Source organism: Dermacentor silvarum, chromosome 9 (assembly GCF_013339745.2).
Source record: "Dermacentor silvarum isolate Dsil-2018 chromosome 9, BIME_Dsil_1.4, whole genome shotgun sequence".
Lineage (NCBI taxonomy): Eukaryota > Metazoa > Arthropoda > Arachnida > Ixodida > Ixodidae > Dermacentor > Dermacentor silvarum.
Genome location: NC_051162.1, coordinates 110,343,560 through 110,358,972, shown reverse-complemented (window position 1 = coordinate 110,358,972; position 15,413 = coordinate 110,343,560). Strand labels below are relative to the sequence as shown.

Sequence of the window (15,413 nt, the reverse complement as noted above, 5' to 3'; positions counted from 1 at the left end):
ATGATCACTTTATTCATCGCCACAGCATCACAATGGCCTTCTGGGTTCAAGAAGGTGCTGACGCAACAAAACAGACCAGCAGCTACACTTACTTATCAGTGCTACTCAGCGCCCCATACTCAACAACAAGGTCTCAGCTGAACTGAAGCCATTTGCATCTATAAAGACAGAACTAACAACAAAGCCTGAGGGCATCGCCCTGCGAGGAACACGCCTAGTTCTTTCACCTGAATGTTACACGCCTAGTTCTTTCACCTGAGCAGCCCTACTTGTTTCACCTCTGCAGAAACAAGTAGGGCTGCTCGGCCACAAAGCCCATCAAGGGATCGTCAAAACAAAACAAATGTTGAGAGAAAAGGTGTGGTTTCCAGGCATGGACAAGCTCGTGCACACTTGGATTAAATGCTGTCGACCATGTCAAGCAGCTGTTCCCCAAGCGAAGCAAGAACCACTTGCCATAACGGAACCACCCAATGGTCTCTGGGAAGAAGTGTTGGTCGACTTTTGTGGTCCCTTTCCAAATGGAAACGACGCTATGGTGGTGATAGATTATTTCTCACGATACCCAGTGGTACAAGCCATACACTCCACAAGTGTGAACAATGTGCTTCTCTCCCTGCGACAAGTGTTTTGCCAGTTCAGAATCCCTGCACAGGTGAATAGTGACGACGTACCAGCGTTCCAAGGCAAAGATTTTGCTGCATTCTCGAAAGAGTTGAGATTTTGGCACCATCGGATAACACCTTTGTGGCCTCAAGCTAATGGCGAAGCTGAAAGGTTCATGAGAACATGTTCACACAAGTCAGCTTGAGAACACAGATTGGAAAGTAGAGCTCGACACTTTCCTGTTATCGTACATGTCTTCAAAACACCTAACAGAAAGATCACCGCTAAAATCCTCTTTGGCAAACCGATGAGAAACCTTCAGCTTTGCTACGCTGAAGCTACTTCGGAAACGGAAGACTTAACGAAGTTGGAAACAACTGTGATCAAGAAAAAGGCATACAACAAACAACATGCTGATGCATGAAGGCGCACTCAACCACATAGCTTCTGTGTCGGTCAACGAGTCTTGTGTAATCAAGACACACAGCGACATGTTCACTCCGTACTATGATCCAGACCCTTATACTATTATCAGCGTTCATGGATCGGAAATCAAGCCATCGGGAGAAAATAGACTAACAATGCGCCACTCGGGTTTTTTCAAAGATGCCTCTGGCCTTAAACAAGCACGAGCCAGAACATCTCTTGACTATGATGACATCGTATATCATCCACCTACCTCCGTGCCAGCGAGGCCCTGCACCACCTGTATTGCACCAGAGTTCTCCAACACAGCGCTACCTAAAGAGAAACAGAAAGCCTCCACGTCATCTTTCTGATTTCACGACCTGACTTTGTGACTGTTCGTTGGTAGGAGACATTCACGACTTTTAAACAGTGAACTCTTTTCTGTTTATAGTTTTCTTATTCACATTCTGTGCACATTCATTCCTTTCCCCAAGGAGGGTAGTGTAGTGTCTATAATCGGCACTTAGCCAAAATGAATATTCTGTTGGCAACTATGGCATAATAAAACGTAGAAGTTTAACCAACAAGCTCGCATCAGCAGCGTCTCGCCCAATCTAGCCAATCAGACCCAATCCTGGTCTACCGGAACACTAAACCCAGTACACAGGGCAAATGTGCTGAGTCCTTGTTTTTAGTTGCGTGTGACGCTCTTTGTTGTCCTTCTCCTACTTCATATTTCTTCGTGTCCTGTTACATGGTAACATTTTAATGACTTGTCACGGATTATGAAATTGGATGGCGACTGCGCTCGCAAAGCTCTCGTATCGTATTTCTCTCGTTTTGCTTCTACATCCCCTTTCTGGCAGCTTCTATTAGCGGACCGTGACGAGATGGCATGCCACGGTCGTGACGCCACGAATCCACAATTGCACAGGCACCAGCCGGCCAACGCGTATGTAGTCACGAACACAAGCCCCGCCTGGTGCCCTTCGGAAATGAGTGATAAAGCCTCTGTCGTGGATCTCCCCGCGGTCGGCGTACGAAACTCGCAGGCCTCCACGGCAAGCACGTAACGATCCGACAACAAGAACACACGCTACAAAAGCACGTGCCCAAGATCTCATTCCAGCCTTGCAATTCTAGCCTTGCGATGCCACAGAAGCAAAAAGATTTTTCTCTTCTCTCGCACCTTGTAACGCAATCTTGAGAACAACATGCCTCATTCCTTCCGCGATTAACGTTACACCGAGGAAAAAACGCCTACATATGTCGAGAAGCCACGAACTCCGAGCCAAAAGAAAGGCCAAACCAGGGCGCAACAATTTCGGAGCTGCAGAGACTTGACGGGTCTCCCAAAACACCATTCACAGGACGCAGACGTAAATTAGGTCCATAACGGGCGTCGCGCTAGGCCTAATTAATGCGATCAGTCCGGAACCAAGAGGCGAGAGAGGAAGGCAGCAACGTATGTCTTGACGAGGAGCCTCGGATCACATTTAACCGTTCAATTTGTCACAGCAAAAAAAAAAAAAAAAAAGAGAGAGCAGGAGGCAAAGCCCACAGCGGTTTACGCCACTAGAGGTCGCGCGAGAGCCATACAGGGCAAGAAAGAGGCAAGAGCGCTTGAATGATTAACCTGGCACGTAGCGTTAACAGCAAGCGGAGACCTCGCTATATAACTTTGTGCATTACTTAGCAATTAATGTGGCTAGACGACAACTGCTGAGTGACGAAAGTGTAATCAGCGCACACACAAAGAGGAAGCAAATCGGCTCGAGGAACTCGCGCCGAAATTTCTCGCGTGCAGTTTTCGTAGTCGCCTTTAAAAGCGGTGACTCTTGACTTTAATTGGACTCGACGAGAGCAGGGCGCGGTAACTGCTGCTAGCTTAATTAGTGCGCTCTTTCCACGATCCTGTTATTCCTCCTTCTCCGCCTCACATCTCACGCTGTGTCTGGTAACGAGCGTGATGTGGAGGAAGCGAGCCTGGTAGGTATAGCCTCCCGGATCCTCCATACGGAGCGTCTATTCTGCAAAGCAGGCGAGAGAAGGAGCTCGCTTCAAAGCACTTTGTCGACAAAGTCGCAGGCTAACATTGGCCAGGTGAGTATGGGTTTTCGTACATTTCACTGTGCAATACCAATAGCCAATCTCTTAAGGGATAACGGCAAAGATTTGTAAGCGTGAAGAGTTCAAGTGCGGAAAAAAAAAAAGACGTGGCGACAACCGGCAAAGACAAGTCAAAAGATCGAATCTTGGCGTTCAGCGTACCGAAACTTCAAAGGGGATTTCTAGGAACGCCGTAATGCAGGATTTAAGCTAAGCAGCTAAGCTACTTTCATTCTAAATAGTGATGAACAGGATGCAGCGTATCCTTCTATAACTGGAGATGAAGTTAGAAGGGCCTTGAAAGACATGACCAGGGGGAAAACTGCTGGAGAAGACGAAATAGCAGTCGATTTAAATAAAGATGGTGGAGATATCATGCTTGAAAAGCTTGCGGCCCTTTATACGGAATGCCTCACGACTTCAAGTGTACCAGAAAGCTGGAAGAATGCCAACATTATACTCCTCCATTAGAAGGGAGATGTTAAAGAACTGAACAATTATAGACCCATTAGCTCGCTTTCAGTATTTTATAAAATATTCACCAAGATAATTTCCAATAGAATCAGGGCACCACTTGACTTCAGCCAACCAAGAGAACAGGCTGGCTTCAGGAAGGGATACTCTACGATGGATAATATCCATGTCATCAATCAGGTAATCGAGAAATCTGCGGAGTACAATCAATCTCTCTATATGGCTTTCATAGATTATGAAAAGGCATTTGATTCAGTAGAGATACCAGCAGTCATAGAGGCATTGCGTAATCAAGGAGTACAAGAGGCATACGTGAATATCTTAGCAAATATCTACAAGGATTCCACAGCTACCTTGGTTCTCCACAAGAAAGGTAGAAAGTTACCTATTAAGAAAAAGGTCAGGGAAGGAGACACAATCTCTCCAATGCTATTCACTGCATGCCTAGAAGAAGTATTCAAGCTCTTAGACTGGGAAGGCTTAGGAGTGAGGATCAACGGCGAATATCTCAGCAACCTTCGGTTTGCAGATGACATTATCCTATTCAGCAACAATGGAGACGAATTACAACAAATAATTGAGGACCTTAATTAATCGAGAAAGTGTGAGAATTGGGTTGAAGATGAATATGCAAAAGACAAAGAAAATGTTCAATAGCCTGGCAAGAGAACAAGAATTCAGGATCGCCAGTCAGCCTCTAGAGTCTTTAAAGGAGTACGTTTATCTAGCTCAATTACTCACAGGGGACCCTGATCATGAGAAAGAAATTTACAGAAGAATTAAATTGGGTTGGAGTGCATACGGCAGCCATTGCCAGATCCTGACTGGGAGCTTACCACTGTCGTTGAAAAGAAAAGTGTACAATCATTGCATTCTACCGGTGCTAACATATGGGGCAGAAACTTGGAGGTTAACAAAGAATCTCGAGAACAATTTAAGGACCGCTCAAAGAGCGATGGAACGAAAAACCTTAGGCGTAACGTAAAGAGACAGGAAGAGAGCGGTGTGGATCGGAGAACAAACGGGGATAGCCGATATTCTAGTTGACATTAGACGGAAGAAATGGAGCTGGGCAGGCCATGTAATGCGTAGGATGGATAACCGGTGGACCATTAAGGTTACTGAATGGATACCAAGAGAAGGGAAGCGCAGTCTAGGACGGCGCAAAACCAGGTGGGATGATGAAGTTAGGAAATTCGCAGGCGCAAGTTGGAATACGCTAGCGCAAGACAGGGGTAATTGGAGATCGCAGGGAGAGGCCTTCGTCCTGCAGTGGACATAAATATAGGCTGATGATGATGATGATGAAGCAGCCAAGAACTTGTTTCAATTGCAGAAAAGTATGGATGGCAGCCCAACCGCTCCGTGTTGATGTTATTCTGGTTAGTCACTGCAGCTTCCAAGGCACATTTCCACCCACCAGGGAAGGTAGGGCATAATTTTAAGTACCTGTTGAAGTCGGCAGTTAACATTTCTGCAAGTGCTTTGCCTCCCGGGTGGTACGGCGTCGAAAATCGAACAGAGTCATGCCTCTCTGTTCTGCCCATTGTTAGAAGTCTTTTCTTATGAAAAGCAGGTCCGTCATCGGAGACCAATAATTTAGTTGCTTTAAAGATAACTCATTCCATTAGGAAAATAACACAGTTAGAATCCTCGTTTACACATTTAGCCGCTCCCTTTCTTGTCCATTCGTCAAAGGTGACAAGGAAACACTGGGTCTTCTGCAACCCTTTCCCCTTCTTTTCGTCTTCAGGAAATTGGAGGTGGACACTTCAAAGAGTATGCTCGAATACGTGGAAATGGCCATTTCGTTTCCTATAGGTTTGTACTAAGCTTTCGTCATTTGACAGAGGTGGCAAGTGCGTACCTATTAATGCACATGTCCTTTCATACTTTCACAGGTAAAACACTGGTTTAAATTTCAGAAAGTTTTTGAGGGTCCGTCAGGCTCGCCTGATACGGCAAGATTCTTGGCCAGCGTGCCTCTAGCAAGTAAAACTTCTCACCCTGTGGTTAATTTTCCTCTATGCCCTCACAGGTGTCGATGGCGCACAGTTTTTCCGTATCTGCTGCTGATGAAATATGCAGCCCTGATAATGCATCAGCTTCTGGCAGCTTGTCCCCTGGTCTGTGGGTCACTTCAAATGTGAATTGCTGCAATTCGTTGATCCACCTCACAATTCTACCTCTGGGAAGCAACAGATTGAGAAGTTAGGTAACTGCTTTGTTGTCCTTAAGCCGTTTGAACTGTTGACCTTCAAGGTATGTTCGGAAATACTTGACAGTCATTACCACCGCAAGCGCTTCCTTTTACGTAATTGCGTAGTTTTCTTGCGCTTTCATAAATGTGTATGAGTAATAACCCACAGATTTGAATTGGCACCCTTATGGCTGTGAGTCATCCCGTTAGTAGAGGACAGCCCCAGTTCTGTAAAGTGATGCGTCCGTGCAGAGCTCTAAAGGCCTTTCGAAGTTCGGGAGTATCAAAACTGGATCTGACGATACGATTTTGGTAAGTTCTTGAGATGTTTGTTCGCAATGTGCACCTCAAGCAAACGGTGCATGTATTTGTGTTGGAAGTGTCAAGCACTTCCTCATGGCGGCGTAGTGTGGTATAAAGGCTCTAAAGTGTCCGGACAGGCCTAAAAAAAACTCGCATGGAATGCAAATCACTTGGCCTATGCAATGTCTTTATCCTCTCGACAGACTTAATGTTGGTACTTTCCGTGTGGCCGTCCCACTATGCCCGGAAGTACAACAGATCGCTTGACGAATTTTCTTTTTCTGACATTTACCTTCAACGTAGCTTTCTTTACTCAGTGCTTCCAAAACCTATGATAAATGATTTACGTGCTGGTCATCTGTTTTAAATTACACAATAATATCATCCACGTACATGTTTCAAAATTTAATAGTAAAAGCAGATAGAACATTGTTAATCATTTTTTAAACCGGGCTCCCGAGTTCTTGCAGCCAAATGGGAGCCTGTTGTATTCGTACACTTCAAATAGTGTGACGAAAGCTGTAAACTTCTTGTATTCTTCTTGGAGAGGAACTTGTCAATAACCATTGCAGAGATCGATTCGCGAAATACACTCACATCCTCCTGTTTCATTGGTTATGTCATTGATCCGGGGCATATGAAGTGGAAACGAGTCTGTCAGTTTATCAACCGGTAGCCTGTGCACAACTTTAAAGTACCGTCCTCCTTGGGCACAATTGTTATAGGTGATGCAATCGGGTCGAGTGCCTGATGATTTTAGCATCTAGCATTTGTTCCAGTTCGTTTTTGAGCCGTACTTAATTTCTTCTCGGGAGATAGTGGACAGGGCATCTTGCGGACTACATTTGTGTCTCGCAGCTTGAATGGAACTTCCAGGAAGGACGTCACAGAAGGGTACGCTCCAACGCAGATGAGGTCAGTAACTCTTCTACGTTTCTCACCGTCCTAACCTACGTTTCTTGGGTCAAGAATGTTTTTTCTAACATTTAGTCGATATTTAATTCATATTTTCAAGATACGTTTCACTTCAGGCGCCTCATGACCGGCTTTGACAGTTGGAAAGAAAATTTTGCATCATTCATCACCAGCGCCTTAACCTCGATTGCACGATTATGGTATCTTACATTCACTGTTGTCCAGAAATGCAGGAGTCTTCTTCTGCCGTTGTAACTTCGCACCTACTGCTTTATCTCGTCAAATTTCCTCTTTGTCTTCCAGGGCCCCATTTATGAGACTCAGAGACGCTCCTGTGTCCACCAACACATGCGTACCTCTACTTTTAATTTTCATTTCACCATGAAGAATTTTAGTATTCAATAAATATACAATGGTTCTGTCGTTGTACGACACAGATGCATTGTCCTTCCGTTTTACATATCTTTCACTGCCAAGTGAGCTCTTTTTCGCTCTTGCCTTCATCTGCTTTTGGGTTACTGAGCTGTAAGTGCCCACTTGGCCGACATTCTCAGTTTTTTTCCACGTAGGTAAATGTCGGTCGGCATGCGCAAAATAGTGTACAATAACGTTGTTCAGGGCGTGCAAGAGGTCCTCGGCGGTCTTGGGAGATTTGGCTAGGAGCTATTTCTGATACTCTTTGTTCAAGCCTAGCACAATCAGGAGTACAACTGATGTGTCAGGAAGGCTTGCGTTAGCGAGCAGGAGTAGCCTTCGCTTTTTATAAAAGTATTCTTGAAGGCTTCCGACTTTGTGTATAAACAAAATGGCATTGCTTCCACCATTCTAACTGGTTCACTTGAAACGATTTCAGGAAGCTCTGTTTGCATTGACTCCACGTCTCACTAAGGTAGCCTCACGTCGAACCACTTTTTCGAGATTCCCGACAAAATGGCATCAGGTTTTTTATCTTGTTATCATCCCATCAATCCCATCAATTTTTGTCGGCAGCAGCATTCATAAAAGACAATCCACGTAGCTTGCAGCCGTCGACATGCCATCAAAATTTTCAAGCTTTAAGGCATACTTTTTGGAAAGGCTCTGTGTAATGCCGCCTGGATCAAGATATTCAAGAGCTGTGACTGCTGCTCAGCCTGCTTCGACTCTGCAGTAAGTTAATCATAATAGGTACAGTATTCTGCCCTGAAGGTGACTCATTTGACGGTGTCTCACAGTAGGTCTGGCCATGGTGCACAAAAATACGAAATTCAGCCATATCTCTCCCTGTTAAGGGACACTCGGGTGGGCTTGCCTTGCTGGTGACGCAAGGCAAGCCCACGCTGACTCGGGCGGGTCGATGTAAAAGACCCGCCCGAGTCAGCGTCGCTCTTGTCACTTGTGCGGTAGCTCTCTGGTAGGTCCATCTTCCCGCTCAGCGAGTCTTCTCAACGCGTACTAGTTTGAACCTTCGTTCACTGCGCCAAAATTTAAAGAACTCAATGGAGGCGGATGAAGCCGTTCCTTCATTTAATTGGCGTTCCTCATTCTCTTGTTTGTTTGTTTGTTTGTTTGTTCGTTCGTTCGTTCGTTCGTTCGTTCGTTGGTTTCTTTGTTTGCATGATTGTTTGTTTGGTTGATCATTCGTTCGTTTGTTTGTTTTGGTTTGTTTGTTTGCCCTCTGTCACTGGCTTATACCCACTTCTCCTCCGGTACGCACGCCACTTCGTCCGTGTCTTCACGGCACTCCACAACAACCAAATTAAGATGCGTACAATTATGTTTATTGTCATCCTACGCAACGCGTTATCTCGGGCATTGTTTATGCACCGCGCAGGTCCCAACTTTAATCTCGTGCAATATGTTTATGTAAATGCACTACACGGTCGATACTTGGTCATGTTCGTAAGTTGCATTGCTAAACTAAAAGCGCGGACCAGACAAACGCAAAGACAGTGGGGTTCAGCTTCGTGCCTTTGTTTAATAAATGCATGCAGTCCTTCTGCGGGAACCAGTTTCATAAGTGGACTGGGAAACTTATTGTCCATAATTTCGTAAAGTCTCTAAGCTGTGATTGTGTGTCTCGAGCTCTAACTCCAGCTTTGAATGACGCGACAGTGGAAGTATTCGCAATAATTCGATCACTTTAGTTCTTTAGCGTTCGCCGAGAGCATGATACATGGGCGGCCCCCTTTTTTTTTTTGCATTCGGCCGCCACTGGTACGTAAGCCGCCGCGGCCGTAAATCGAACCCACGATCTCCTGCTGAGAAACATGGCGCCACATTACCTGAGCCAAGGCGGCCAGAACGTTACCCGGACGCGTTGGCAAGTTGAAAGGGCAAGAACGTTAAAACGACTTCCTCGCACTCACTACCCGTCAAAACTTTGCGCGCTAATGCTGAGGGCTTCGGTAGTTTCAACATGCGTTTCCTCCATGCTTTGGCTAACATATTCGGATACGCACCGCGAACGCGACAGAAGTCGCGGCAGAATGAGGCCTGACCTAGAAGCTATAGCCAACGCCGGGGCGTTGCTATAGCGTAACACGGATTAGCTGTCCACTAACCCTCTTTGCCGGACGTATTTATAAGCCCACGCAACAGCTGCGGCACTCACTAAACAAGAGTTGTTCGAGAAAAAAGAGGGCGCGCGGCGTATTATTCGCCCAGAGTTACTGTATATGGCTCCCGCAGGGAGCTCCCTGCCGGAGTCATATAGGGTAACTGCATATGCGCCCGGGAACGCTGATTAGTATAAAAGGCACCCCGCCTTTTATACTAATCAGCGTTCTACTGGGGGAAAGGCCACTGTATTGCCTCGTTAGCTGCCTTCACCCGTCATCGTTTACACGTGAAAGCCACGGGACTCGAGAAAGAAAGTCAGCCTCGAGCCCCAGAAAAAAAAAAAGCGGCGCAGGGTCGGAAGTGGCCGACGAGAAGGCGACATGAAGTCGTTCCTTTCTCACGCAGCTCCCGACTGTCTCCCGGCACAAAGGAAACGCCAAACGAAGTCACCAAGGGACACGACATGACAGGTCAACGCACCAAGCCACCTGCGGTGACGTCAATGGCGGGAAGAATTGCCGATACTACGCACGTGGTGCTCGAAGGCATTCGATCCTGCGCCGCCTTGGCCGTCATATTGCTGAGCGTGTCCGTGAGTACATAGAAGGCTCCTTCTTTTGTATGCACGCTTATATTTGTCCTCGTTGGAAGAATATCGTCTGGAAGCGTTATCGGATTGATTCCCGGGGCTTTTCGATCAAAAAAAAAAAGTACGCGCGTGCCACATTTGTTGAATCTGGAGCGATACATTGTAACGCGTCCTGCCCCGCGTGATAATAATGCCTGCTTATCAGTCGGCGGTCGACGGCTTCTCGAAAGAAGCTCGCGCGGTTTCTAGACTGTTTGTACAGAATTGGGTGTGACGCAAAACGGTGATCGGTTTAATGTGCTTGTATTGCCAAATACGTTCGGACTAGCTGGTTGCGAGAAACTGCGTCTCGATCTGGAGAACACGCGTATATGCTCGTATGCAGCATTTGCTGCCAAATATTGACTCCCAAAGGGACCATAACCTTGACTGGTCGCAAACTTGCAAAAGGAATCGACGAACTGTCGGCACGGAACAGGCGATACGCGATACCATCGATATGCGTTCCTTCTGCCAATATTGCCAGAATGCGCTTGGACCGGATCGTCTCACAAATCATTTTATGATGGGTCACCTACAGAACGGAAACGATTCCGAAACATCAGGCCGGGGAAACTAAGCTTTTGAAAAGCGTGCAATGCAATTTAACCTCATCGGCTTCTTTTGTAAGAGGTAAATATGCGATCTGTACCTGTAGACACGTGGGTGCCTCCTGCAGAAAGTGCAGGAACTTGTGCAGTAATCAAGACTCACGCAGCTGCATCTGGTTTATGCAAAACATATTCACGGTATTACAATACAACAATACCATAACACTGATTCAAATAAATTATTAAACATGTACAAAAAATGCAGTACCCATTTCAACGCACTCTATAGTGTGCATTGAGAGGGAAGAATTAGGGGATCTGAGATTTTCTGCATTAAAACAATGGCGGCGTTTCCTGCACAATATTCGGGATTTAAAATACCGTGGCAGGCAGCTGGAGGTACCAGCGAAACATGCAAAAACTACAACGCATAGTATTTTCTTCCTTTAAAAAAACCTTTCCAGAATTGTTGTGTAACCTCCAATGCCCAATGTGAACGATGGTTCATATGACTTCTTTTTATTGGGTTCAATATAGTGCCTAACCATTTCCTTTTTTGTATTGCAGACTCTTACTGCGGCAGATTTTCAAAGCGAAAAACGTGAGTTGAGCGACACTTCTTTCTTGTTCCATGCAAGCGTTAAGATTTAATTCCACCTACGCATTTAGAACAACATTTCCTGTTCACTTTCTGCTCCAGTGGCAGGAGAAAATGTTTGTTTGATAACATCATATTATATACATCGTCATGAGGTCATAAACAAAAGTTTAGAACGCGTGTTCACAAGAAACATTCTTACGTTACAGAAGTATTTGCAAGAGTAGATTCCAGCCGATCGCAATTTCAAGATATTAGCGAAGGCATCTCTTATTAAATTTGGTCCCGCGTTGTATTCTTGAGCTGCCATAGCTGAAACCACCGGAAATTCCTTGTTTTCATTCATTTTCCTTCATTTCTCTTTTTCGGTTTTATTTCCTTAGATCTTGTTTGTACGGACGGTCCAGAAGCTTTTGCACTCAAGGGTCTGCGCTGGGAGATCTGTAAGGAAAGTCTATGTCCCCCCCCCCCCCCCTCCAGTCTCTCAAAGGCGGAAAAGGCTCGGCAAATATAAGGGTAAAGCGTTCACGTCTAAAGAAGAGGGTAGCAGTGAAAGCTGTAAGACATCTCGCGGAAGAGGAACGCGCGCCTTCTCTATCGTAAAAGAGCACGCGTGTATAGGGCATCAGAGCGCACATTTCCACGATCACGTCAACGGAAAACAGAGATTTACCGCTCAGTCCATACATGGACTTCCACTACTTTGCCTTTCACCCCACATAAAGCGCCCACATATGATTCCACTAGTGATTCACACCGCGTTCTCGTAAAGAAGCCGCGACGGAACATTTAACTCCGCGTTTTTCTTTCGGTTCGTTTTTTTTTTTTTTCGAGGCGACGAAACACCATCAACGGCAACAACAAAATAGCAAAAGCCATCGAGGTCCAGCCCGCCATGCCGCCTTTACAGCGTTCTATAGCCCTTTCATCTCCCGACGTGTTCTCAGTGGTTGAAAAGCAGTGCCCAAGGGAACCACTCTGATTCGCGATCTCGGGATCACACGTTAACTAAACTTGCCGGACGAGGTTGCTCGCGCAAAGCGTTCGGCCGTGAAGCGCGGTGTTCTTTTAGCCACGCTCCCTGCGCCCGCTCTAATGTTGGATGTCCGCATGTTCGAATCGTGATGGATATCACAGTCGGTCGTAAGTTTATGCTCTTGCACTCGCTATGCCTGCACGAGCCCACATTCCAAAGACATAAAAGTTTATCTATCATCATCACCGTAGGCAAAAATGTTTCTTCCTTTCTTTCTTTATTTATTAATTTATTTATTTATTTATTTATTTATTTTTAGGGCACTGTATATCGAACAGACGCCATCAAAACTGGTCACGTGATGGTGATCAGGTGCGGTATTTTCAAGGCGGCGGGACCACCTGTATTTCTTTCTCTTTTTTTTTTTTGTGCACTTTCTCCTCCTCTTGCCAAAAAAATTGGTGGATTTCAAGAAAAAAATTCTCCAAAGACACTTGAGGCTGCTCGCGTCTGGAAATGCGAAAGCGTTGTAGTACCTTTGGTGAAATGTTCTCCGCCTTACCCCCGTATTCATAAATGCTCCTCGACTTGAACTTGACTTGCCACCGCCTTGGGCAGCGCGTTCGAAACGCGTTGAAGGCGGTGGCAAGTCAAGTTCAAGTCGAGGAGCGTTTATGAATACGGGGGTTATACTCTCTCAGCAGTCATGTGATGGCGTCGGCAAACGCGGTGCACGTTCCGGCATGTGTAAACGGCTACGTAAGACGCTGTGGCCTCTCCCCCTTATACTAGAGAGTACTGCACGTTTCTAACGCGTTTGTGCTAGCGTCCCCTTAATCGGGAGATGGTGCAATTATAATGAAGGGCGCTGTTATAAAATAGGAATGACGTCACATATGGTGCGTGTCATTGGTGGAAGTCAATCGTTCGATTTAGTGCGGCGAGACTGGGCGAATTACACGGAAGATTCGCGGTTTACCGATTATTCCCTCCGGAGCTTCGCCCACTCATCATCATTCACCCCGTGGATATGCGGTGTTTTTTTTTCTTCGCGTTCCTTGTCCTCCAAAGCTATCACCTGCATTTTAACTGCGCCTAGGTGAGGCCAAATGAAAACGCGCCAAGCGTCTCAACTCGCTCGCTTGCCCGCGAGGAGTTCATAACTCGTAGGGCCACTCAGCGGCGTTCAATTGGACATTAATGATGCTTTTCATTTTATACACTCATTTTATACACTCATGACATGGCGCCACCTTTTGCCCATTGGCTGCGCCGTCACGTGCCCAACGACGCACGCACTAGGCCACGCGTTTAGTCAGCCAGAACCGTGGAGCCGCCGTGGCGTCGGAGAAGAGTGCTCGTCTCACACCCCGGAGGCCGGGCTTGATTCCCACCCAGACCGAAATTTCTGGGACATAATTTTCAAATGCATTAATTTACTTTGTTTACAGGGACCTGCTTGAGAAGTTTGACGTCAATCCTAGTGTTTTTTGACGTGTTTTTACACTTTGCCGTCGGCCATTTTTGGTACCATTAATCGATCACGCCGCCGACTACAACGCCCGATTCTCGCGTAATGGGGCATATAATGATTTCGCATTGATAAAAGCACGAAGTTTACAACTCGGATAACTCAGTTCCAAAGGTAATGTAAGCGGCAGCAGTTATATCACGTAAAAGCAGGTAAATTTGCTCTAGTACTTCAAGCCATAGTCTGATACTAGTAAGTAGTAATACAACGCACTACAAGCCGCGGTACTGAGCGTGTAGTTAGCTCAGTTCTTGCGTTTGTTCACTGGGAAAAAATAATATTGCTTTTAGCGAGAAAAACGGTCAACACAATTTCACGCGCTTTAGCCATGGCACTGATTACGTTAGTTCGTCAACTTGTAGGTTATGACTCATGCAATGTTATAGTTATTCAATAAAAACAAGAAATATACCTCCTCTAGGTGATACTACTTCATTATGCGACGATACGAGCAACTAGCATGGTATACTTAGCGTTATACGTCACCCTCGTCCCCACAATTATTTATTATGTCTACCTTAATAACTTGGTTGAATTCATGTAGACTTAATAAATGGTGTGTAAGCACCGTGCATAAACTGTATGCCTACCTGTATTGAACGAATTGAATTCGGGAAGGCATACGAGTACAACATTTACTTGGTGGTTGTAGGGAAGGCAGCAACATTAAGGATGCTGAATGCCCTGACACTGCGCCAAATTCTGCCCTAATTACAAAATTGTTCTGCGCCCATCATAGTAATATTACTGATGAATAACTTTAAGTGCGCGGTCTTCGTGGCCCCCTTAAACCTTACAATTCGTTCAGTGCCATCTTGTTTCCTTCATTTTTATTAAGCAATGTAGCTCTTTGCGAAAAGAAGGCCAGCATGAAAGGCGCCAAAAACTCTTAAACATCAGGTACCCTCAAATAAAAGTTATGGCACTCCTGAAGTACCTGTTAATTAAAGCATCACACAATTACACATACGTAAGCAGCAAAACAACACGGTGTAAGAAGTGTTGCACGCTGACGTCACGTTCTCTAGCTCACCAAGCGAATTAACTATCGATAAAAGCGGCCCATCTCCTATTAATGAACTCAAAAGTGCCGTCCCGACATTATTGAACTTGACACTTGTTTTGTAGTGCCTCTCTCTCTCAAAGTGCTGTAGACCTCTTGACGAAGACCAGTTCGCACTGCGGGCTTTATAGAATGCGGTGTGTTCTTCGAGACCAGGGTGATCAACGGGATGCGCGCCAGTCAGGGGATGTTCCCCTGGATGGTGAGTATAATAACCAATCAATCAATCAGTCAATCGAATGTTTATTAAAGCACCCAGAAACAGCTACAGAGTATTCTTACTGGCGTATAAATAATACTACACAAGATACCATGTACAGAGAACACAAATGTGGTAAGAAAAACAATTTGAGGGAGAGAAACAAATGGGGAAAGAAAATCAGGAGACGTGCGTAAGAGGGAGTTAAACACGCTACATGATTATCAACACATGTACAGAACACAGAGAATGAACTCTCAAATGTATCAATGCAGACAGAATACTTATCACATGTATTTTGAAGTAGTGTC

General features: G+C 45.6%; 1 protein-coding gene across 1 annotated transcript in view; it reads left to right on the top strand.

Annotated features, from left to right (window-relative positions):
- LOC119463819 (transmembrane protease serine 9) overlaps nucleotides 1-15,413 on the top strand; it is a 61,254-nt gene that overhangs the window by 32,057 nt on the left and 13,784 nt on the right. Inside the window, exons 7-9 of the mRNA XM_049655399.1 lie at nucleotides 9,850-10,148; nucleotides 11,303-11,336; nucleotides 15,035-15,105. Coding sequence (XP_049511356.1) covers nucleotides 9,850-10,148; nucleotides 11,303-11,336; nucleotides 15,035-15,105 — 404 coding nt within the window. The remainder of the gene's footprint in view (nucleotides 1-9,849; nucleotides 10,149-11,302; nucleotides 11,337-15,034; nucleotides 15,106-15,413) is intronic.